General features: G+C 40.2%; 2 protein-coding genes across 6 annotated transcripts in view; both read right to left on the bottom strand.

The window, feature by feature from the left end:
• The window catches only part of LOC111075308 (insulin receptor substrate 1), a 119317-nt gene that overhangs the window by 27674 nt on the left and 65996 nt on the right, over positions 1-25647 (bottom strand). The gene's annotated exons all lie outside the window — the stretch shown is intronic.
• LOC111075309 lies at positions 23007-25258 on the bottom strand. The gene is made up of 3 exons (XM_022368504.2): positions 25222-25258; positions 24655-25158; positions 23007-24588 (listed from the first exon to the last, which is right to left on the bottom strand). Exons 2-3 carry the CDS (start codon positions 24709-24711, stop codon positions 23719-23721), a joined length of 927 nt encoding a protein of 308 aa, XP_022224196.2. The 5' UTR covers positions 24712-25158; positions 25222-25258; the 3' UTR covers positions 23007-23718.

Raw genomic sequence — 25647 nt, 5'->3', positions numbered from 1 at the left:
ACACTAGAAGTAGGCTGTGGCCCAAAATATATATTCTTATAGTGTTCGGGGTTTACATATTTTTAATGAATTATGGTTTTTTTTTTATGGTGTAGTTTTTTTTTAAGAATATTTTAAAATCTGGTATTTTTTGTTTGTTTTTTTTTTCAGAGGTAGTGCTTCTATTTTTCACATAACTAAAGTATATGTATATATCTGGTTGCATAGAATTTTCAAACTTTTAAGCTTTCAAATTCAAATTTAATCATTTTTTTGCGGTATTTTTTATCGAAATTTTTACTTTAAAAACTGGGGAAAAGTCGAAAAAAAATTATATCCTGTGACCTCTATTTTTTTGTGGTTAGGTGCGTCTAGGTGTATAGGTGCGTATAGGTGTATTAGGCGCCGTTTAAGGTATTGATCATTACCGCAAAAAAATGATGAAATTTGCTTAATATCTTCCAGGCGTTAAGCTGCAGATACAAAAGGTCTGGGACGGATTTATAGCTGCATTTGTTAGCTTTTCAGAACTGCAAAGTTCTATGCAACCAGATATAAGATACTTAAGTTATGTGAAAAATAGAAGCACAACCTCTGAAAAAACCATGAAAAAAATACCAGATTTTAAAAAAATCTTAAAAAAAAATTACACCATAAAAAAAAAAATAAAGTACTAAAAAAAATTTTTAAATCCCGAAATCTATCCGAAGAAGTCATTTTGGTTCACAGCCTAAATAAAAAGTTCAATTTTGGCGAGTAGTGTTATCATTGTAATTATAATGTCAGAAAGTATATTTTCAAAACTATGCAAAGTATACACCAAATGCATAACAAAGAAATGCCAAAGTAGGGCAAATGACTTTGAAAATATTTTAACATAATCTCTGATATAATAAAAATCTGAAGTAAAAAAATATATATATTATATTTATATATATACACTCATGGACAAAATAATAGGTGTTTTTTTTTCTTTTTCAACTTTTAATTTCTAGTTCATATCTTCTCTAATCTCAACCAATCAAAGTTTTTTCAAATCTTATATTAATTGTCTTTAAAGAAGAAGAAGAAGAAAATTAAATATTTCCTTAAATCCGTAAATTTTGGCTGGACACAATAATAGGTGTACGAAGATAAATGTTTAAATTAAATCGATATTTCACTATTTTAGGTCTTGTTTTATATTAAATTGAGTGTGTGGCAGCTGGTATCTGGTCTGGTGCTGGTATATCCGCCATTATTTTGTAGGGCTTTCTCCATTTGTCTTGGCATGGAGGATATTAACTTGCAACAAGTTCCAATTGGAATGTTGTACCTACTCTTTGGACAATATCCCAAAGTTGATTTTTATTTTGTCAAAAAGTCTTTCCGACCTCTCTTTTGAGTTCACCCCAGGGATTTTCGATTGGATTTAGGTCCGGGGATTGACTTGGCCACCCAAGAACATCCACAGTTTGCTCCATAACAGTTTTGTCCATAAGTGTAGTTCTGGTAATAATACAATACTTATACCAGCAAGATCAAAAGTTGTCCGAAAAATCGAACTAACTTCAAGTGAATATAGTGTGCTAATTCCAAACCAGGAAATTCAAACTGGTATTTATGTTGCAAACACCATTGCAACCGCTGGAAACGTATTTATACGATTACTGAATACAACCAGTACCGACCAACTGGTAAGAATAACTAATCTAAAACACGAATTATTTTAAAACTTCGATATAGTTCAAACAAACACAGGAAGTAGAAGGAAGACGTTATGTCTCGATTATCCGAAAATTTTCCACAACGGTTTAAATCAAAACGAGAAGGAACGTGCGAGTGTCGCTTCTGGGGACGGGACTCTACTTATATCCGTACTCAGTTAGTATATACATTTTTGAGCATTTGTTTGTTTGTTTATTTTGATTTTCCTAGTGCTACAAGGTTGTACCTTATTATTAGTGCACTAGTCACAAAAATTTCAATACGATTAATTATTAAATGAAATTGGATTAGATTGAATATTTCCTATAGCTAATTTTGCTTAATTTTATACACATTTTTAATTCTAAATTTATATTTAAATATCTCCTAAGCATAATAGATTCTTAATTTTATTTTGAGGTATGTTATTCTTTTTTCTTTTAATTTAGAATTTTCAGATGTATAGTCAAATTTGTCCTGAATCTTAATGCGTCTACAGTTGTTTTTAAGCTATTTGGTAATTGGTTCCATAGGCGAACAGTGTAAATTAAAAAGTGTCTTTCAGAGCTAGCTAGTCTGTGCTTAAGACATACTATATTATTTGTTCTTCGTGATGCAGTAAACCTTAGTATGTCTGATAGATATGGTGGTTCTTTCCTGGTTATAATTTTATGTAAAAATATTAATGCTCGCGAGTCAATCCATTTCGTTAAACCCATACCAAAAATTCTGACTTCATGAGTGGTTATATTCTCCCTCTTTCTTATATTAAACACATATCTTGCTATACTATTGAATACGACGTTCAGTTTTTGCTTACAACTACTATCACAGTTTGCAAATAGCTCTACGCCATAAAAAAGTGTTGGTATCAATAGTGTTTTAGCAACTAAGAGACGAATATTTTCTGGAAGGTAACGTTGTGTCATGTTTAAAGTTCTTAGCAAACCATAGGTTCTACCTACGACCTTTATAATGTGATCATTCCATGTAAGCATGCTATTAAAAACCACTCCCAGATTATTTGCTGTTGTTGTGTATGTAATGGTATTATGATTTATTTTTATTTTGCGTAGGTTAGTAAGTTCGACTTTCTTCTTTGAGATTACTAGGCATTTAGATTTAGTTGGGTTTAATCCTAGACCGTTATTGTTTGCCCAACTGCTTATGTTTGTTAGTTCCCTATTGGTTATTATTGCACACTCATTTATGTTATTTACGGGACGGCATACATACATTTGGACGTCATCAGCATATAAATGGACTTCACACTCAGACAATACGTTGGGAAGGTCATTTACATAAACAGTAAACAATAATGGTCCAAGGATAGATCCTTGCGGAACTCCTCTCGTAGGGGACAGAGATGACGAGTTCCCAAATTTCGTGACTACAGATTGTGATCGATTTGTCAAGTATGAATGAATTAGTTCGGTTGCAGTGCTGTCCAGTCCATATAGTCTTTGTAGTTTTGTACACATAACCTCGTGATTGACGGTATCGAATGCTTTGCTATAGTCTAATAATGTCAAGAATGCCACCTGTCCTTCATCAATTTGTTTACGGATGTCTTCACTGACTTTAAGGATTGCAGAGATACAGCTCCTGTTTTTCCTAAGCCCCGATTGTTTTTCATTAAGCAGTTTATTACTTGCCATATAGTTACTAAGTTGGGTTGAGAGCAATCGTTCAAGAGCTTTTGAAAGAAAAGGCAAAATGGCAATCGGTCTAAAGTCATTATTTGACTTCGGTATTGGGATTATTTTGGCTGCTTTCCAGGCCTTAGGAAATGACGAGCTCATTATTGCACTATTAAAGACATGTGTTATATATAGTATTATCTTTGGTAGCAGTGGTTTAAGAAATTTGGAATTTATATCATCTGGTCCTGTTGCACTAGATTTAATTTTAAGAATCGACTCTACAACATCATATTGGGACACACATTATCACAATAAATATCACAGTCAAGGTATACGTTATTTAGTACAGTAGGTACGGTAGATTGCACAAATTTTCTGTTCAAATCATCAAGGTCGATATCCACCTGTGGTGATTTCGGCATCTGTTTGCCGATACCGAGTGACTTTAATTCCTGCCATTTTTGGCTAGTTGAAATGATTTCATGAAGTTTGGTCGTGTAATAGTTAGTTTTAGCTTTCTTAATGTTATTCTGCACTTTCTGTCTCGCTTCCTTAAACATGGCGTAGTGTTGGCTTGTCTTGTATCTTTTCCATCGCTCATTTTATATTGTCAGAAAACCAGTGCTTTAAAGACGGCCTAATAGTGTGTGATTTAGTTTTTATAAATTGTATATATTTTCGGCAGTGTTTTCGAAGTAAACATACGTCAGAAATATTAAGTCATGTATAGAGAATACAAGCACAGAAATTGATCATATAATAAATACTTTGACGATCACTAACAAAAAATACGTCAAGCAGGGTGTCAGTACTGTGTGAGAAATGAGTTGGGTAGTCAGAGTTTGCAGCATGCAGGCCTATCGCTCCAAATTATTTTTTAGCTGGTGCTCTTTCAGCATGTTGCTATTTAGGTCACCGGTGATTACTACATTGTCATACCTTAATGATATTGTGTCCAGTATTTAGATGGCTTCCGAAAAGTCTGTTGTGCGACTTGGTCTGTAAATGCAGCCAATAAGTAACCTGGACGCTTGTCTGGCTCCCTTTATTTCGAGAAAGATATACTCTATTTCAGTGTTCCGCAAACTTGTTGTGTTCACGGTACACCTATCAAATCCAGAAATTATGAAGGTACACCAAAGAAAAAAGAAATGTTTATTTAATTTTTATAAATTTATAGAATCAATATACCAATACATATTTAATGTACATATATTATACATGTTCAGTGAGAAATGTGAGCCTGTTTAACTGAGCACAGGCCATCAAAATTTGGAGCAATCATAGATAGGGCTGCTCGTATCTCCTCATTTATCGTTCTCAGGAGTTCTCTTTTTTTCGATTTGATTGTAGTGAGAGTTGAAAATACAAGTTAGCATAAGTACGTTGTGGCAAATGGTAATAAAGTCGCAACAGCCCGTTTTGGGTAGTGGGTACTCATTTTTTATTTACAGCCAGAAATGTGCTAGCTCAATTTCAGAAAATTTTAATTTTAATGTCCAATAATTTTTTAACTCCATGAATTCTTCCTGCTCCTTTATCGGTAAGTGTCCAAGGTTAGTGATATCCGAAAATGGATTTCGTACCCAGTCGATAGGTTGCAGGTCACACTTTGGAAAGTAACAATTCATTTTTTCAGCTAATAGCTCCAAGTGCTTCACTATCAAAGCCTGCACTTTTTTTTCTGAATCAGCAGCCATGAAATTTTCTAAACATTTTATTATTTCCATTGACAGCGTGGCTGATCCATAGCACCAACTTAGCGCGAAAGCTTTAAATTTTGTCCGAAGACGTTAAAATATTGGAGTTTCTGCCTTGCATTTTTCTGTTCAGCTCATTTAAATGAGTGAATATGTCAGACAGATATGCAAGTTTGGCCAGCCATTCTTCTTTTTTAAACACAGAAACATAATCGGAACACTGGGCCTCTAAAAACGCCTGGGTCTCATTTTTAAGCTCGTAAATCCGAGATAGAACTTTTCTCCGAGAAAGCCATCGTACTTCTGTATGAAAAAGAAGTGACCGATGATCTGCTCCCATTTCCTGACAGACTGCATTAAACAGACGAGAGTTCAGCGGTCGCGACTTGATGTAATTGACAATTTTAACAACTTATTGTAGGACAGACAACAATTCATCAGGCAAAGATTTTGTCATCAGTGCTTCCCTGTGCAAAAAACAATGTACATTTTTAATGTTAGGGTTTTTTTCAGAAGCCCTGGTTAAAAAACCTTTAATTTTTCCCGTCATAGCTGCTGCTCCGTCTGTACAAATGCTTATGCAATTGTTCCATTCCAAATTATGGTCACTGAAGTACTGGTCTGTTACTTTGAATAATTCTTCTCCTGTGGTGTAACCGGGTAGTGGCAGACAAAATAAAAATCCGTCAGTGTACCTCACATTTGAGATGAGATGTGCGTGACCACTGATATCAGTAGACTCATCCACATGTAGCACAAAAACTCCACTAAGTTGTAGTTTTTCAATTAACGTTGATTCAATGTCCTTTGAAATATCATCAATGCGATGAGAGATTGTATCTGCTGACGCCAGTATTTTTTCGATTTCCTTAGCGGCTTCTTGGCTAATCATAATCTTGACAACTTCTTTGCAGACAGGTATAATTAAAGTTTCAACGAGAGAATGAGGCTTCTTGGCTTTAACTAGCATATTAGCGATCACGAAGCTTGCTTTTTGCGCTTTGTCTGATGTTTTGAAAGACGAAGTCATGAGAGTTGCTTGTTTCTTTGAATGGTCTTTCATACGTTAAAAAAATGCTTTGTCTTTTTTAGCTAACGTTGGGTGTTAAGTATTTAAATGTCGTAAAAGTTTACTGGGCACCATCGAATTATTGCCCAAAGATTCTCCACAAACCAAACATTTTGGAACTGGGCATAACTCGTGTCCGCAATAAATAAAGCCATAGATGACATAGTTCTCATCATATTTGCGATAAACAATCTTAGGTTTTTTTTCGTTGACTCTGCTTCTTCTGACAAACTTGTGGTACGTTTAACAAATTTTTCCATTATAAAAACGTATTATTGGCAATTTATTTGTTATAAAAAAATTTATAACGATTAATATGATACCAAATCCCGCTTTGCTCGCACGGTTCAAAACTGAGTACAAATCTGGAAAAATATTTAGAATTCGCTTGCAGTTTGAGCACGCAAAGAACCTGCGTACATGCTAGGTGTGTACTGTGCATAGCAGTTCCGAGCCGCAAGTAAGCCTTTCCCTTTTATTAGAGCTTTTGCGATTGCTTGGTTGGATAATACAATAATTAGTTCCTGTATTAATCTTAATATTTAATTTCTTAGTAATATGTATTTATTTAAGCCTAGTACTCAGATCGAAAAACTGTTTGAGAGCAAACGAATGTCATATATTCTTCGAGCAGCCAGTGTGTGACCAGAGGTGTGCACTGCATTCCGAACGGTTACTCTGCTCAGACAGCTGCTTAGTTTTGTTTAAAGTTAATAAAATGCACTTCTTCGGCTGGAGCCGCTCTTCCGCAGCCATATCCTAGGCTCCCCAATATTTTATTGGCACGGTAATGTGTCTGACTATCAGCAGCAGCAGATGGCGACGCCTCCCGTGCCGGACACAGCGAAGAAAAAATGTTTTGAAAACAATATATGTTTTATATTTATAAAAATTAATAAAAATAATAAATTATAATATCCATATAATTGTCATTCATATAATACTGCATTAGGTAGATTCTATTTTTCTTCATTATTTAAATATTTCATTTGGTTTTTTGTTCTCTTATTGCAATGTTTGCTTCGTGTTTGCTGGCAAATTATATCAAATTGATATATTTTTCGAGGTGGGTCGAAACATACCAAAAATACAAGCATATACTTCGGATACTTTTCCAGTATATACCGACCTTTTTGTTTTTTGATCTGAGTATTGATATTTCATACGAATATCAACCCTGATTCTGTTCGCGAGGTGTTTTTTTCGATCTGAGTACTAGGCTTTAAATATTAAATAACAGCTTAAATACCAAAAGTATTTTCGTGCCCCAACTCTAGTTTCGGTAATCAAAATATCAGGCAGCTCGTTTGCTGAGCACATATACACACATGCATACTTATGCATGCTTGAATACGTACATATGTATTTCAAATATCATTACTTATTGACATGAATACCCTAATAAAAATTGTTCCTATTTAAAGTCATGTTCTTAATATAATTTGTATTCAAATTAACTGTTAGTTACTATTCGTACAAGAGTTGTGATTGACTGGTTGAATAATAAATTAACTATATTCTCTGTATTCCTATTTAATATTTTTTCCGCGGCACACCAGCCGATGACCACGGTACACCAGTGTGCCGCGGCACACGCTTTGCAGAACACTGCTCTATTTGACTCTCATTGGTGTGCTTACTTATTACATTAGATGTCAGGTTGGACTTAACATAGATTGCAACACCCCCAGCATGTCCCTCACGGACCGAACGAAAAGCATTGTATTCGTCACACGTAATCATAACATCACAGATATTAGATGTAAACCACGTTTCAGAAACACAGATGACATCAACATTTGAGTTAGTAAAAAGGTACCTGAGGTACTTTGAGCATTAATATGACAAATATTTATTCCTGAGTGTTGCTTGCTAAGAATACGGATTAGTGCATGACTACTCGAAGAATCCGCTGTTCGGTCTCCCGTATGAGCTGTGCCTGCTCCCCAAACTTTTCGGAGATAATCTCCAAAAGTAGTGGTGAAGGTGCATCTGTGCTGCATTGTAGGTTTATTGTAAACAATTATCAGCGACAATAAAGTACAATTACATAAAGTACTGTTACTGTTGATTATCAACTTTTGTTAAGGGTCAAGGACAATTGCTATTTACTATTTTAAGTTAAATGCGGGACCAACGGACAAAAACGGAGTTTGTGCAACAATAATTTATATGTTCCTGGTGGCCAAGTCGGACGGATGGATGCGGTTTAACCTTCGCCTGTTTCTGCTCCTTACCAATCTTCTAGCGAGGACGTTTGGGTGGCTCCTTAGTTTGGTCAAGTATCTTGTGGCTTGTTCGTTAATAATGTCACCGAATGAGGGGACTCCAAGGTCTTTGGCGATGTCTCTATTACGGACACCCCATTCAGCACCACAGATATTTTGGAGGGACTTGTTATGAAACACCCTGATCCTGTCCATTTAAATGGAACATTCTTTTTACATAATCTAGTTATGTGCCGTGAATAGTCGGCGAAGTTTTGATAAATCGTCTATAATAATTACAAAATGCAACGAAACGTCTAGCGCTATCCGCGTCATGTGGAACTGGGTAATTTTTAATGACGTCGTATTTTTTGTCGTCTGATAAGATTCCTTTATCTGTGCAACTGAACAGGAACTAGCAGCAATTCATTGGGCAATAACACATTTCAGACCATACGTTTCACTGTCAAAACAGATCACAGACCACTTACATATCTATTTTCAACGATTAACCCCAGTTCAAAATTAACACGTATGAGGCTTGAAATAGAGTAATATAATTTTACAGTAGAGTATCTAAAGGGTAAAGATAATTATGTAGAATAACCATCAAAGAAATACAAAACAGAACGGAAAATATCAATAAGGTCAAGATATAAGATATCAAAGTAGACAAAAATCCTGCGCAGTATATGAAAATACAGAATCACCTAGGCAATCTCTAGAAAAATCTTCAAAGCCCAGCGTATACGGAGTCATCAAGAATGACGAAGTACGCAAAGTAGTGACCTTCCATGTGAAAAATATGCTGTTTCTTTAAACACGGTAGGAAAATTATTGCAAGATATGATGTTAGCGATTTATATACCAATGGAAATCTTGACTTAGGACAGTTTTTCCAAAGGCTTGAAGTGCAAGCCAGTAACATAAAATCAGCCAACTCAAAGTGGCACAGTGTAAAAATATCTTTGAACACGTTTCAATTGATAATTTTATAAAAATAGGCAATAAAATATTGAAATCACTAAGAGTAGCGCTACTCAACCCGGTGAACGTAATACAAAAACTAACAAGAAAAAGAAGCTATTTTGTCTACATACCAAAACGATCCCATACAAGGAGGTCACACAGGCATCGCAAAAACCTTGGCCAAGGTCAAAAACCATTATTTCTGGAAAGGTTTGACTCGAGATATAACTGAGTCCATCCGAAGATGTCAAAAATGCCAAAAAGCGAAAACAACTACGCACACTAGAACTCCATTAACAATAAATGCTATAAATTAATATATAATATATGTAGTATATATATATATATATATACATATATTAGAGACTCAAATATGGCTTTAGCGACAGTGTTTGCACTTTTATATATAATATATATATATATTGTAACGAACCATGGATCCCATGGTTCGTCACAAACAGTGAACGCAACCCACGGTACGCCAAAGCGAGGGGACCGATACCCAGGAGTTATGTAATAAGTCTGGGAACAATATTCAATTAATAATTTCATAAAACGATATATAACATTTAGCCAAATTCCTCTCCCAGGGTACAGGTGCACATGGATCACCTTAGCTGGGAGGTAGGGCCCCTACTGGGAGTCGACTGCGTTAGGTAACCACCTGTTACCGGGTGATCAAGGAGAAATAATATATTTGTAAGACATTGGTGGGGAAGTCGATGCCCAGCCGATCCCTAAAAGGCACTGCCTAGAATGGGGCAGGGCAGTCGATCGGGAGAACATACACGTTGCGGTCAATCAGTCAACCCCCCCACCGAGTAACATAAGAACGAATTAATAAAGAAACAAATTAAAACTTCAAAGAAACCAAAAGTGTTGTGATTCCGCTAACCATTCTATTTCAGTTGCTGGCAGAGTTCCTGGTTTTTTCCAATAAAGTCTCGCGAATTATAAATAACTTGTAATTCAGGACCCTGGACAGACTGATGCCTATCCCAGGCTGAGATAGGTCCTTACAATTGGCACCCGAACAGGGACTTTAAAGGATTGTGAAGGAAAATTTCAAGAAAACCGAAAATAGGGACTTCGTGGATTAAAGACCTACAGCCAGCAAAAGGAAACTTGAATAGACAAGCTAAACTCAACAATAATTCACAACTAACGTCCGGGCGCGAAAACAATCGCGGAAGTATACGCAGTGCCGATCCTAAAAGTACCGTTTAACATTGACTCAGTGCCAAAATCAACAGAAAAACCACCATGGAATATCACGAAGAAGAACAAACAGAGGAGGCATACACTGCGGGACACTTCCAATCCAGGGGTTAGCACCGGCTGGATCCACAAACTCCGTCGAGACGTGCTAGAAGTCCTCGCCGAAGAATTCGGATTTGGCAGCGAAGGAACGGTCGATGAACGCCGAACGAAATTGGCCGCACTAGTCACCGGGCCACTCGCGCAAGAAGCCTGGGTTCGCTTAGGAGAGTTCGAGAGGCACTATGCCAAACCAGCCTCTCGCTCTCGCTCCAAGTCACCACTGCCCACTACTCCTGGACAATCCGACACTCGCCAAATGGATCCTAAGACCGAATTACGAGTCCACGCAGCCGCCGAATAACGTACTCCTGCAGCGACGTTTCCAAGGCCCCTAGCTACAGAGACTCACCCCGCGCCCGTACCGAGGGTCGTGCCAGCGATAGACCGACCTATGGAAGGGCACCACTACAACTACGCTGCACCCATGGCGGAACGAATCCGAAAATGGGGAATCCAGTTTGACGGCCAAGATGACCCTCTGTCATTCATTGACCTACTCGAAGAACGCGCGCTCTCGTATGGGGTGGACACCAACCATCTGCCGCGGGCCATGGCCGAACTTCTCACAGACCGTGCCAGTCGTCGGTTCCGCACCAGCCGCCTACAAAGTTCCACATGGGAAAATTTCCGCCTAGAATTCTTAACGTTCTTCTTGCCACCACGGTATTTTGAACAATTGGAAGACCAGATCCGAGCGCGCAACCAAGTGGCGGGGGAACTGTTCACGCAGCCAAGGAGCTAAACAGGATCTACGACAACGCCCTCCCAGCATACCAGATGTACGTGCGCCGCCACGAACTGCAAGACTTGTCACAGCTAACACTGCTGGCCACGGAGTTCGAGAGTATTCAAGAGCGGACTATCCCGATCACTCTCGCACCACGACGACACACACCCAGATACGCACGGCCGGCTACAGAGCAGAGGAGCGGCGACTCCAATCGGACACCATTCCGGAAGCCCCATTGGGACTCGGCAGACTCACCAAGGAGACAGCCATCCAACCCAACCAGTACGGCAAAGCCCGATGTGGCACATCGCATGATCACGACCCCCATCGCCAACCCACGCACAGCCTGTCGCCGGTGTGGTGAAGCAGGGCATGCGGCATACGAATGCCAAAATCCCTCGATCCTATTCTGCTGGGAATGTGGCAAGCTCGGCACTCGGACCATCGATTGCTGTCGCCAGAGCACTTCGAGAAACGACTCGCTTCCTCGACTGACACGGGATCAGCCGGGAACGACGTCTGCCCCGACCCACGAATAAAAACCGCGCTACACATGAACGAGAACCGGATAGTGGCAAACCATAGGAGGACAGGCAACGGAAGCCACCGTCGACACAGGCTTTATCAGCTTTATCAGTGCAAACCTCGCCCGACAACTAGACAACAACACCAGCCTGCAAGATGCATGCGTCCGCATACGCCTGGCCGACGGCTCGGTCAGAGAGATCACACAGATTCTACTGGCGCACATCAGGCTGGATCAAAGATAAGTTCAAATACCCCTCCTTGTCCTACCAAACATGTTGGATCAAGTTATCGTCGGCATGGACTTCCTATGCGCCATTGAAATAACGATCCAGTGCGGTACCAAACTTCTAAAATTACGAGATCAGTGCCCCACACCACGTATCCACACCGTTCCGACCAACAGAGTACAAGGCAACGAACCCCGACACCAGAAACCGAAGCCAACGGCAGCCGTCATACGTCCGCAACCTATCCCAACGATTTCGGCACCCAGCAACGCCAACATCACACCCATACAAACCCCAGCGAACATACGACCAACGAAGAAAACAACCCAGATCACCACGAAGAGCACGACACCCAGCTCAGCCCCAGCAAAGGCAAAGCGACAGAACATGAGTCCGAAGCCAACAACAAGAAACAACAACAAAGCAACCGTGAAACCGCGTCCGCGGCCAACCACAGGGGACACATACCCCAAAGAAACTACGAGAATCTCACCCACGAGACAAGCACTAGCGCAATGGAACTCGACGCTATACACAGGAAGCCCAGGTCCAAGTCCAGCAACAGAGCACGTAAGTACTATCTCCTCCAAGAAGAAAGTGAACACAGAGACACCCTCAGAGACGACAATCAGCCCTGAACCAAGACAACAACATCGACAACGGAAGCAATAGATCAACAGCCCAGCAACAAGGGAAACAGCCACGCTGACCCCACACTGGTTGGGGCCCATAATTGAACTGATATCCACAGAGCCCCTCGACGCAGGCCCGGAAACCAGGACGATGACCCCACGATACACCGACCGCAGCCCTGTCGTACCCACGGCCGACGCCACACAGATCTTCGCCAACCCATTGGAGTACCTTCCACGTACCAACATGATTCTTAGCGCCATGCACCGAGCCATGTCCGAGATCATCGTCGCCCAAACAAGTCGTTGTTGCGATACCAGAGGCGTCATCGCGACTCACCTGTTCACGTACCAGTCTGGCTGTAGTATAACACGGGTACTACATCCATCATACCAAAATATCGTACCCATGGTCGATACCACACCCATTGTCGCCCACATAAGCGAACTCCCCCGCAGAATCAAACCACCCAGCGCGCTTGACACCACCATCCTACCCGAAGCCCCGAACCAACACTTTGACCCCGAGATCGAAGACGAGTCAGAACCAGCCCCGGATCCATGGCCACCCGACATAGCGCCACAAATTCAAGCATCTCTGGACGAAGAGCTACCGAAGTTCGCTACCCTCCATCGTCATGAGGGATAATCGACCCATCAAGCAACGATACTATCCTAAAAACCCGGATATGATGCGAATCATCGACGAACAAGTAGACCAATTGGTAACGGAAGGTCTCATCGAGCCCTCCCGAAGCCCTCACAGCGCGCCAATCGTACTCGTGCGTAGGCCAATATCAATGGAAAGTGATGCCTTTTGGACTACATTCAGCGCCGGCAACGTTTCAGCGGGCCCTCGACACAGTAATTGGTGCCGATATGGAACCCTACGCATTCGCTTCCCTAGATGTTATTATCGTCATTGGGCGAGATTTTAATGAACACCTACATAATCTAAAAGTGGTCTTTTCTCGACTACGAAGAGCTAATCTACGCATTAATTCGGAAAAATTAACTTTCTTTCAAAACCGGATCAAATATCTGGGCCACATGATCAGCGAAGAAGGCATCCATACCGACCCCGACAAAATTTCCGCCGCCAAAGAACTCAGGCCTCCTACAAACCTGAAAGAACCGGAGATTTGTACCAAACTTCGCGACAGTCGTCCAACCGATGACCTGCCTACTCAAGAAGGGAAAACCATGGATATGGACCGAAGCACAGCAGGCTGCCTTTGACCTACTGAAGAAACTTCTCACGACCGCCCCCGTCCTTGCGTGCCCCGATTTCAACGTAAAATTTTCGCTGCAAACAGATGCGAGCCACCTAGGCGCAGTTCTCACCCAAGAAATTGAAGGCAAAGAACGAGTCATAGCATACATATGTATGTCAGCCGACGACTGAACCAGGCGGAAGAAAACTACTCCGCTACCGACAAGGAGTGCCTGGCGGTCATTTGGGCCATTCGAAAACTACGCTGTTACCAGGAAGGATACCGATTCGATGTAATCACCGATCATCTCGCTCTAAAATGGCTAAATACGCTTAACAGCCCATATGGTAGGGTGGCGAGATGGGCCCTCGAACTTCAGCAATACCAATATGATGTGCATTATCAAGCGGGAAAACAGAACGTAGTTGCAGATGCACTATCCAGGCAACCATTAGGAACACTCGCACGGATCGAAAAGGAGAAACAGCCTGCCCTTGGCTTCAGCGCAGGATACAACAAGTCCAGGACGAGCCTCAGAAATACCCCGACTACACTTACGCCAACGGGGAACTATATCGACATCTGGGCCATGGCGCCGACGACGACGACTACATAGCATGAAAACTCCGCGTAGCAAAAGATCAACGAGCCAGAATACTTCACGAATGCCACGACCAACCCACAGCCGGCCACCTAGGGGTCAGGAAAACCATCACCCGAATATCCCAACGGTACTATTGGCTAGGAAATATGTCCGTAGCTGCGTAAGCTGCCAGAAGTTCAAAGCTCGACAACGCAAGTCGGTGGGCCAGATGCTCACTCGCAAAGCCGAAGAGCCACTCGCTACACTATGCGCTGACTTCGTTAGACCACTACCTCGATCGAAGAAGGGAAACACCATGCTGCTCGTCCTCTCTGACACTTTCACGAAGTGTGTCGAATTGGTGCCACTCAAAAAGGCCACTACCGCTGCCCTGGAACTAGCTTTTCGAAAACGAATAGTGAGCCATTTCGGCATACCCAAACGCGCTGTGTGCGACAACGGCACGCAATTTACGAGCCGATCGTTTCGGTCATTTCTACAGACAGCAGGAGTAGAGCTGCAACATACCGCACCGTATTGCCCCCAGGAAAACCCAACGGAAAGGGCAAATCGGACGGTCAAGACCAATGATTGCCCAATTTGTAGGGGATCGCCAAAACACCTGGGACGAATTAATACCGGAAATATCACCAGCAGTAAATTCCAGCGTCTCTGAGACAACGGGATTCAGCCCAGCTTTCCTACTGCATGGAAGAGAGCCCCGTCTGCCTGGAGCACTCTATGACGAAGTCACGACAGGCACAGGGAGCCCCCAGAGACCGCTCTAAGCAAAGCAACCAAACTCAGCGAAGTATTCACAATTGTCAGAAATAACATCCAGAGGGCAAGCCAAGAACAGGGAAGGCATTACAATCTCCGCCGCCGGCAATGGCGCCGCACGATTGGATCCCTAGTACTCCTACGACAACACCACCTCTCCAACGCGGCCGACGGATTCGCCGCTAAGCATTCACCAAAATACGATGGACCCGAAAATCGAAGGTTGCTAACATCAACGACTTGAAGGAATTCCACGAGGACAGGAATGCAACCGACGAGGCAAACACTATTATTAGCCTCTCGGAACATCCCTACCCGCGTCTTTTGTTCCATACATGGGTAGCGGACCAGTCAAAGTCAACAAATTCAAAGTCGCAGCGCAGGTCAAAAGACGCCGACCGAAGAAAGACGAGAACGCAACACGCGCGCAGCCAATGACCGAAACCCGCTGGCTCAGAAGACGTAATCAACCACCACCACAGCAAAACAGAAGTAACGAACGCTCTCAAATGACGAGTTCAACACCCAACGAAATGAAAACTCAGCACACGCGCCACCAAAATCCACGAAAATGGGTTCAGCAAGAGACCAAAATAAAAAATCAACCTCAGCATACGCGCGGCCAGCAGACAGGAAAACCGAAGACTCAGCACACGTGCCATCGAACGTCAAGGAAATGCGATCACCCCACGCAGCAAAATACAACCAATAGCATGGAAAAGTGCCGATCAACCCGCAAAGCGAAACCCGAGCCCAGCTCAGAGCAATGGCCAGGCATAATAGCACTGGCCCTATCCAGAAAGGGAAGGCACTTTATATTTCTGAGTTCTACCTATACTAAATCAGTTCGATTTGCAATTCGATCGGAAGACGTTCCCGCCGAAATACCACCAACATCTACAAGAACAGCAGCCAGCCATCAGCCTACCAACGCCAACGAATATCCCTCAACAAGCCGCAGCCAATACAATGTGAACACCACCTGGATTTTTACGTCGGCCCAGGCGCTCGTCAAACTACATGACTATACGAATGCCGATTACATCCCCATAGTGGATGGAGATGCCGTCGTCTGGGATAGCTACGGATACCTACGCCACAGAACAAACGTAACCTCTTACGAAAAATATGTGGTCCAAACAGAACAGACTTAATAGCCACGCTGAAAATCCACCATCGAGAAAAGCGGAGCATCAACATCGACGGGACGGCCCTTAAAGTCATCGCCGGCACACCCGATTTCAACGACTGGGAACAGGTACGCATTAAACAAGGCCAACTGGTGGAAGCAGAGGCCAACCAGATGGAAATCAATACCAAGATCCAGGACCAATAAATGAGCTGACCCATTATATGAACACTATAAAAAAAATCCGATGACGTCGAGAGAAACCAACTGGTGGAGATAATTCTGGCTAATAACAGGATTATTATCACCGATCTAGAAAACCTCATCCTCGGACTAACTCTGGCACGGATCCATATAATCAGTCCATCCATACTAGACGGCGCCGACATCCAAGAATTCGAGGCACAACATCTAACCAACATCAGCTTGGTGGAACTTTTAGGAGTATCAAAAGTGAGCGTCTTTCAGAGCAGCGACCTTCTCACGTTCCTGATACTCACGTTCGCAAGGTGTGGTGTTTTTTGTCTTTGTGCGAATCAAGCTTTAGCTGGCTGGTCCGCGACATTTCGTTCATCGTCATATTGAGGAAAGTTCGTCGGAAAATTCAATGCCGAATCTACAGGTATTCTAGTGCCAAAAATTAAGATCAATCAAGCCACCATTTTGTAAGTTATGTGTGCTTCTTAATCGCATTATAGCCGGTGGACTCATTTTGGAATGAGGAATACCAATTTAATAAAACATAACCCAAATAAAATCAACTGAAGTGAACAGCCAAAAAATATTAAATAATTAATTATATGTGGAAAATCAATGAAAGTGTATAGTGTAAATAGTGAGGTCCCACTGTACTCGATAACACTAGTCAACACTAGAGTTAGGCTGTGGCCCAAAATAACTTTTTCTTTTAGATTTCGGGGTTTACAAATTTTTAACGATTTTTGGTTTTTGTTTATGGTGTACTCAAAACGACTTAAAAATAATTTTAACTGATATTAGTGCTTTTATTTTTCACATAACTTAAGTATCTTATATCTGGTTACATAGAACTTTGCAGTTCTGAAAAGCTGCCAAATGCAACTATAACAAATCAAACGGAAAGGTGTTGAATTTTTGGTACCTGAATGTGTTCCTTTGGCATTGGACCAGCAACGGTATTTTTCAGGTAAAATTAGTTTTGAGGCGTTTCGGTCAAACGGCTGCACGTTGACCGTTTATCCATAGATTTTAATGAACAATACCTTAAACGACGACTAATTAATGCGTCTATCTAAAACTAAAAATGCATGCCAAGAATTATTTTTTTTCGACTTTTCCCGACACAGGACACAGGATATAATTTTTTTTCTACTTTTCCTGAGTTTTTAATGTCAAAATTTCGTAAAAAATACCGCACAAAAATCATAGTTTTTGCATTTCAATGCTTTATATTTCCCAGACGGTAAGCTGTAATCACAAAGTGTTTGGGCTTAACTTCTAGCTGTTTTAATCTATGTTATCTTTTCAAAAAAGCAAAGTTCTTTACAACCAGACGTAAGATACTAGAGTTATGTGAAAAAACAAGCGCTACCTCTGAAAAAAGCTTAAAAAAAATACTAGTTTTCAAAAATTCTTTAAAAAAAGTTCTGCCATAGAAAAAAAAAATATCATCAAACCATTTCTAAGCCCCAAATCTTTGAGAAAAAGTTCGTTTTGTTCCTTGAGGAAAAATCGTGTTGACTAGTGTAATAAGGTATTTTTATTTTTTTAAAAATTTTGTCAAATTTGTTAGCAACTTCTAAGAAATTTTTTTATATACAAATAAAAACTTTAATATTACTATAAAACCCAAGATAACAAAATTAAGGGGAAAGGAAACATCTCTTGGAAACATTGGACAACCACTCTGACAAGGAGACTTGCTAGAGCTAACAAGAAGGCTGTAGGAAGAACAACAGACCTTAATGTGTTTCAAATCTAGAGTATCGTCCTGTCACCAATCTCACTCCTTTCCTTGTTAATTACTTGTAATTCTAATTAATGTCAACTGTCCGAAGTCCATAGTATAAGTTGCTAGTGTAGTAAGAGTAAACTATGTAATTTTAATGTTTCTTTGTGATATGTGTTATAGGTGGAAAACATCGATGCTACTACGATGCTCGATGTTTTTAATTTTTATAAGCATCGATGTTTTTTGGCGACACGAGTTTTGCTTTTATGTTTTGCGTCTATGAAGAAAACCTAAAGAGAGGGATCAAGCTCAAATGGTTACATTTTACATGCCATTTAAGCTGAGCCCAAAATTGTGCGCCCGGACACGGGGTACGACAACGGGCGACAATACCTGCCACGGGCGCAGGCCCGCGGGGTGTAGCGTTTCAAACCCGTGCGGGATGTCGTGGCTGCCAGGAGTAGTCACCCTGGGAGCGCTAACCCACCTCAGTCAGAGAGGATATTCAGCAAGGGTGGGCAAATTATTTCCGATCGCGTAGCCGCCTTAAGCCGGAAGTGGTGTACCAATTATTATTCTCAACAAGAATCAGACTTATTTTGATATAGTCTGGTAAATGCACTTATTTTATATATATATTTTTTGGAATGGATTTCGAACTTGATCTCAAATGAAATAAAACTGTTATTATGTATAATTTTAATTATTTCTTTGCAGTTTACTATGTATTTTTGATATTTTTTTTATGTTGCACACATCGATGTTTCATCGATGTTTTCACTAAACATCGAAACACGATGTCTCCAAACATCGATGTTTTTCCACCTCTAATGTGTTAAATAAATTAAAAAAATTACAAAAAAAAATCTAAAATAAAACTCGGAAGATAGGCCTATAAAACAGGCTTTAATCAGCTTCTTTCGGTTTAAAACTTCTATATCGTCGATTTTAGATTTTTTTTCTTCCATTTCATATTTATACATCCATGATTCGCCACCTGTTCGATTTTGAAGCGCCACGATCGTGTTATTGTATAATTATCGATTTAAAATTATTTGGTTTCCCAGAGGCAACCATCCATTTTGGGGAGGTCCGTAAGGTTTTGCCGTTCCAAATATTTTCCAAGTTATTTTACCATCAATCTGGGATGTTCCTGATTCGCACGTTTCTGTGCGGTATTTTTTCGACAATTTTCAAATGCAACCATATATAAAACGAGAAGGAACGTGTGAGTCGCTTCTGGGGACGCGACTCTACTTATACCCGTACTCAGTCAGTATATACATTTTTGAGCTTATGATTTTTAAGAATTTTAGAAAAAAAAAAAATTTTACATTTTACATTTTTTTGCTACATATGATATCTACATACATCTACATATACAATGTATATTCTACATCTAACATGTAGATTTTACATGTTCCAATTAGATTCTACATCTCCTCCGCTAGGGGTTGCTCGCGCACTGAACGCGGCAGAATGTGCGAGCGAGAAGGAAAATGAGATGCGTTGTCGGTGGCGGGAGGGGGAGGGGAAGCAACTGAAAATTAATTTCTTCATTCTGGCTATAATTATGATCCGATCTGATTCAGATTCGGCAATCTGGTAGATATGGACATTTTCTACGATACTGCGTTTTTAGATTTATCGTATCTTTAAAACTGTGCCTGCCACAGATTTTCGTCCTTTGTGTGGGCGGAAGGGGGTGGGGCGAAATTTTGAAATACACTTGTAGCAGTGTGATATCACATGAGTCTGGAAACCAAATTTGGTTTCTCTAGCTCTTATAGTCTCTGAGATCCAGGCGCTCATCAAGACGGACGGACGGACAGACGGACGGACAGACGGACATGGCTATATAGACTCGGCTATTGATGCTGATTAAGAATATATATACTTTATGGGGTCGGAAACGTTTCCTTCTCTGCGTTGCACACATCCACTTTTACCACAAATCTAATATACCCCTTAACTCTTTTTTGAGTACGGGTATAAAAAACCCCAATCACTACGAAAAACAATGACAGACAGGAAAATGGTAAAAACAGCAAAAAACATCTGGTATGTCAGAATTGTCTCAGGCACAATTACTCGGTTTGTGGAATATCCTCTGGGAATTCTTTTATGAATGCTCTGCAAAACTTATGCAATATATTGCACTCGATATTGGCTGACAGCCTTCCGACAATTCTGTACTCAGAAAAAAGCGCAAAGTATACAATGATATGGTTGTACAAAACTTTCCTTAAAAACGTCTCGTTGTTTTCGAAAAAAACAGCATATATATTTGTATTTAAAACATTGATTGGATTTACAAGCAGGCACAAACGACCACAATTTTCCTGACTTCAGTGTTTTTAACACAGATACCTATTCTATTATCTTCTGTTGCCGATGAAATTTAAACCTAACAGAGTAGCGCTGAAATTTAAACCAGAACAGCCACGTAGGCGCATACGGCAACGCCACCATGCATAAGCACCACCATTCGGCAACTCTAAAACAGAGAGACAATTGAGGATAAACCAGCGAAGCAAGAACACAAAGTTTTTTAAAGCTCTCTCTTATTATTATTATTAAACTCACATAATAAATTGGAAAAATTATACCAAAAAAACTTTTTTTATTATAAAACACTAGCAGACCCGCGCGCTTCGCTGCTTACTAAATGAATTTAATATTTAGGAATTCATCGAAATTAAAAAATGATAATTTTGATGTAATGACATTTTATTTATTGCAATACTTTGTGATAAACAATATTCTTTGTTTTGCCGTCGGTACAATGAATAATTAATGCCGAAGGTTTGCCTACTCGTGAGAACGCTACATACATGTGAAAATACCGGATGCTCAAAACTTAAACCACAAATTTGCAACGACTGTCCTTGTGAATTATTAATAGTCATAGCAAAAGCAAGACGAATCGGAAATTGTAGTCGTTTGAAATCAAATGGCATGTCAGTTGGAATCATCGGAATTCTCGGAATTAAAACGTGTTCACCACAAAATTTCCCAGTCAAAATAGTTGCTTCAAGTAAATTAGTCATAACTTTTTTCACAGAAAGTCTTGTACCATTGCAAAGTCGTGGTGGAAAGATTCCGCAGCATAATTATGGTGGCTCCAACTTTTACTTGTAAATAGTATGGCGGCAATCCAGGTAAGTCCAATGAATTTAGAAATTCGACTGGATAATTTACAACACCATCTTGATTGATAATTGTATCAACCGACCTATACGCAACCATTTCTCCTGGGATGGAATTCAAAATAGATGCGTTGCTCTTTCCCTCAACCAGTTATGGTTTCTATAATTTTGTACAATATTTGGAAACACGCTCTGAATCAAGTATTCCTTCGATGACACAAAAGTGCAAAAATTATTTGGAAGCGTTATGAAGCCAGAATTGTCAACGGGATGTATGCCATTACCAATGTCTAACAGTTGTCTGGAAAATAAATCTGCTGAAGCATCGTTTTGCATATGAACACGTACATTTGTAGTCAATCTAAGTGTTTTCACAGAGCGCCACAAATTAGATGTTTTTAAACACGCATTAATTTCATCAGCAGAAGTTCGTAGTTTGACTACAGGCAATGTTTGTCTGAAATCACCTGCTAACAATAGTAATGCACCATCAAACAATCGATTATCTCCACGAATATCTTTCAACGTACGATTAAGTGCTTCCAGTGACTTCTTGATGGCCATAGTACACTCAATCCATACAATAAGAGAGCATTGCTGCAGCACTCTCGCCATTGCAGATCTTTTTGAAATGTTGCATGTAGGATTATCGTCAACGTTCATATTCAAGGGCAACTAAAGGGCAGAGTGCGCCGTGCGACCACCATCCAAATAAAGTGGCAGCGATGCCAGACGAAGCCAAAGTTAATGCGATTCTACCTTGTGCTCGAATGGTAGCCAAAATAATCGAAATGACAAACGTTTTTCCGGTACCTCCAGCTGCATCCAAAAAGAACAGTCCATCATGTTATTCTTCGATAGCTCGCAATATTTGGTCGTAAACCGTTCTTTGGTTGATATTTAACCGTGGCTCATTGTTTTGCACAAACGCATTAAGCTCGGCACGATCATACTGCTGTTCACGCTCCAGTTCTTTGTTGAAAAGGTCGTGTATATCACGATTAGGCGCTTTCATACCTAATTGAGCTAATGCTTTGCTTGCCATCATCAAGCAAAGGTCTTCAATAGCAATCAATGCTTCGTTGTAAATTTCCGGCGTATAGTCCTTGTGTATATCACCCGTTTGACGGCGCAATCGATGTAAAAAATCCTCTGACAAATGATTTTGATGTTTTTGCCACAATTCAATTGGCTTTGCTGGACTGCACGTGGCTCTAATAATTGCGAAAAGTGTCCGAATTTCATGTGGACTTGATGACAATGATGCATCTTCAGGTGTAAGATCCCAATGCATGTCATTCTCAAGCAATCGTTCGCATGCTTCGCGATACGTCCCACACAATTCTTCATCAACAGTTCGCAAAGATTCAAATGATGTTGGTCCACGAACATTTATTAGCAACAATTGCAAATAATAACACTCTTGATTGTTAGGATGAACTGTATAAATTCGTCCTATCGCATCTGAGTGAAACAATACTGGCTGACCATGAACGGCTTTTCCGCGTTTTCGCCTTAGAAAAACTTTTGAATTTTCGAATTATTCCACGTATAATATTCGGGTACTTCGGCGTATAGCAATGTTTTCGCAAAATCATCTGCTTGACACAACGAAAAAAATGCAGTTAGAGTTGCGCAGCTCTTCGCATTGCATTCCCGGGTGTGAAAAAAGCGCGATGACCGTTTTCAAGATGAACAGCTAAATGAGCTATAGTTGGATGCCTATCATGGATGTGAATGATAATATGCGCCATACTGCTTCATTTGAACTGATGTATCTGCCCATTTGAAATTGAGTGATTTCATCGGTAACATTAGCAGCTGCTCCAAAAACAGCCATATCACTGCCCTTGTTGATGTATTTGCAAATGTATTTAATAGATTGAACTGAATTGCAAACATATACGTTTATGTGCTTTTTATAAATCTTAGATAATAACGGTGAATATGGCAAAAACCCAACGATTATCAATCTCCAAATCTTGATTTTTAACTCTCAAAATTACCGAATGGCCATTATCTTCAGTTGATCGACGACGATATTCGGGATATCCATCGTTGCCCGTCACTGTATCGGAGACCAAATTTTTTGGAAAACGTTTGCAGCATTTCCCTTCAACCATACAGGGTGAATTCAAATTCAACGCACCATATGGACCGTGAATCATATTTTTGGTGACCACTTCAAACAATACAGGATTCACTGTCAGATCTGGAATTTCTGCCGAAATCACATCGTCAATTTAATTCGGCCTTATTTTTTCAATCAATACTGGTCGACCGTAATGGCGAACGTATGACATCGCATCTTGCGCGTACTCAAACATATGACGTGGACTTCCAACATACGATGACGGTAATATTATCATAGTTCCAACGTTTTGTGCATTACCATCGTTGTTAATGGCATCACGCAAATGAACATACTCTTCGGAACGTAAATTGGCTTGGTTGAATCGAAGAAAATTTAACCGTTCCGATTCAATTTTTGCATACATGTCAACAATATACTGGTGGAAAAGTTCTCTACACCTCAATATGTGGTTGTCTTGATTTTGCCGTATCTGCAGCCTGTATGCGTAATAATTCATAGCACTAACTTTCTTTGTTCCTTCTCGACCGTTTACTGGATTTATCATTTTAATGTTGAAATTATAGCCATCTTGTCCGCTCCAAAACAATATGGGATATTGCAGTGCATCATAACAGCGATGAGTCTCGGATACACGTTCAAGTTGTTCATTTCTACGATGAAGAATATTACGATTATTAAATTGCTCACCAACTATGACTATTGCCACTTCGTCAACTGTTTGTGCATTGAAACGCCTTGCATGTTCGCCAACCGGTGTTTTATCAGCTCGAATAACAATTTTATGATCGTCAGATGGCATTCGATCAAGCGATGTTTTGATAACCTGAACCAATTCGTTGTGCTCATGGAACATATTTTGCAAATCGAAAATAATTTTTCTCCGCGTGTTGGTAATTATGGCACACCGACGATCAGCTTCGTCTTCTGCGTTCTCGATAAAATATAATTGCAAAAATTGGTGGTCTGCGTTGTCGAAAGGTAACAAAGAGCCAGCTCGATGGTATATTTGACCTTGAATCTGAATAAAATATATGATAGAATGAGAACAAACGTAAAATTTGCATAAACAAAACTATTTAATTACCTTGAACGTTGGCATGAAGTTGTCTCTTATAATATTTGTGGCGCCAAAAGATGTCATTTGAAACTCGAATTATACTTTCGTATATTGTTCAAAAAATGATTAGACTCAGGTGTCAATCCATTAAGTAATGTGCTCAATGGTTGTGGTGGGCTGCCTAATTCAGGCAATTTTACTTTACCACTCGCACAGCACATCCCATCTGCTTCACCTTTAAATTTTAATGCCTGACAATGGCGACAACGGTCGTTCATTGGACCAATTATAATTTGCCTATGAGAAGCATAATCGGTGACACTACTGTACGCGAACGCAACACCTTGTAGATTTTGAATATCACGACGTTCATTTGCAGTTGTTGTTGCATCATTGTTCCGTTGATTTGAACGCAGACGATTATTTTCATTGCGATGTGTAATGTCTTGGCTACTTTCACGGCTCCTTGAACCAACTACTTGAAACGAATTTCGCGTTCGCCGACCCAAATTTAATCGTCTCTACATTTAACTTTAAAAACCACACAGGTTGGTTTAAAACGCACACATTTTCAAAAAAAACAAATATACTTACACAAATTGCAATTTTTTCAGAAAACAAATTTTCACACAAAAAGGTTTAAAAAACAAAATCTATCATCAAATGTTCTCTTCTACAGAATGACACAAAATGAAATGAAATAGGCGTTCAAACACACATTTTTAGACCAAATTTGTTCTACAGAATGACACAAAATGAAATGAAGTAGGCGTTCAAACACACATTTTTAGACCAAATTTTTTTTTTTTGATTAAATCATCGCATGGATGACAGGGGTCTGATCGCAGCTGTGACTTGTTGTCTAGTTTTCCAGGAAAGTACGCTTGATGAGACGAAAACTATGTCTCCAGATTTTGTGTTGGGTGTAATTAGTGTGTGACTTATTGTCCGATTATTCAGGTTCGGACGCTTGATGGGCCCAAGGTGTGTCTCCAGAAATATGTGTTTAGTGAGATCTTG

The sequence above is a fragment of the Drosophila obscura genome, unplaced genomic scaffold, assembly GCF_018151105.1.
Source record: "Drosophila obscura isolate BZ-5 IFL unplaced genomic scaffold, ASM1815110v1 contig_176, whole genome shotgun sequence".
Classification (NCBI taxonomy): Eukaryota; Metazoa; Arthropoda; class Insecta; order Diptera; family Drosophilidae; genus Drosophila; species Drosophila obscura.
Note: the sequence above shows the minus strand (reverse complement) of the source record. Positions and strands in the feature narration are given on the sequence as shown.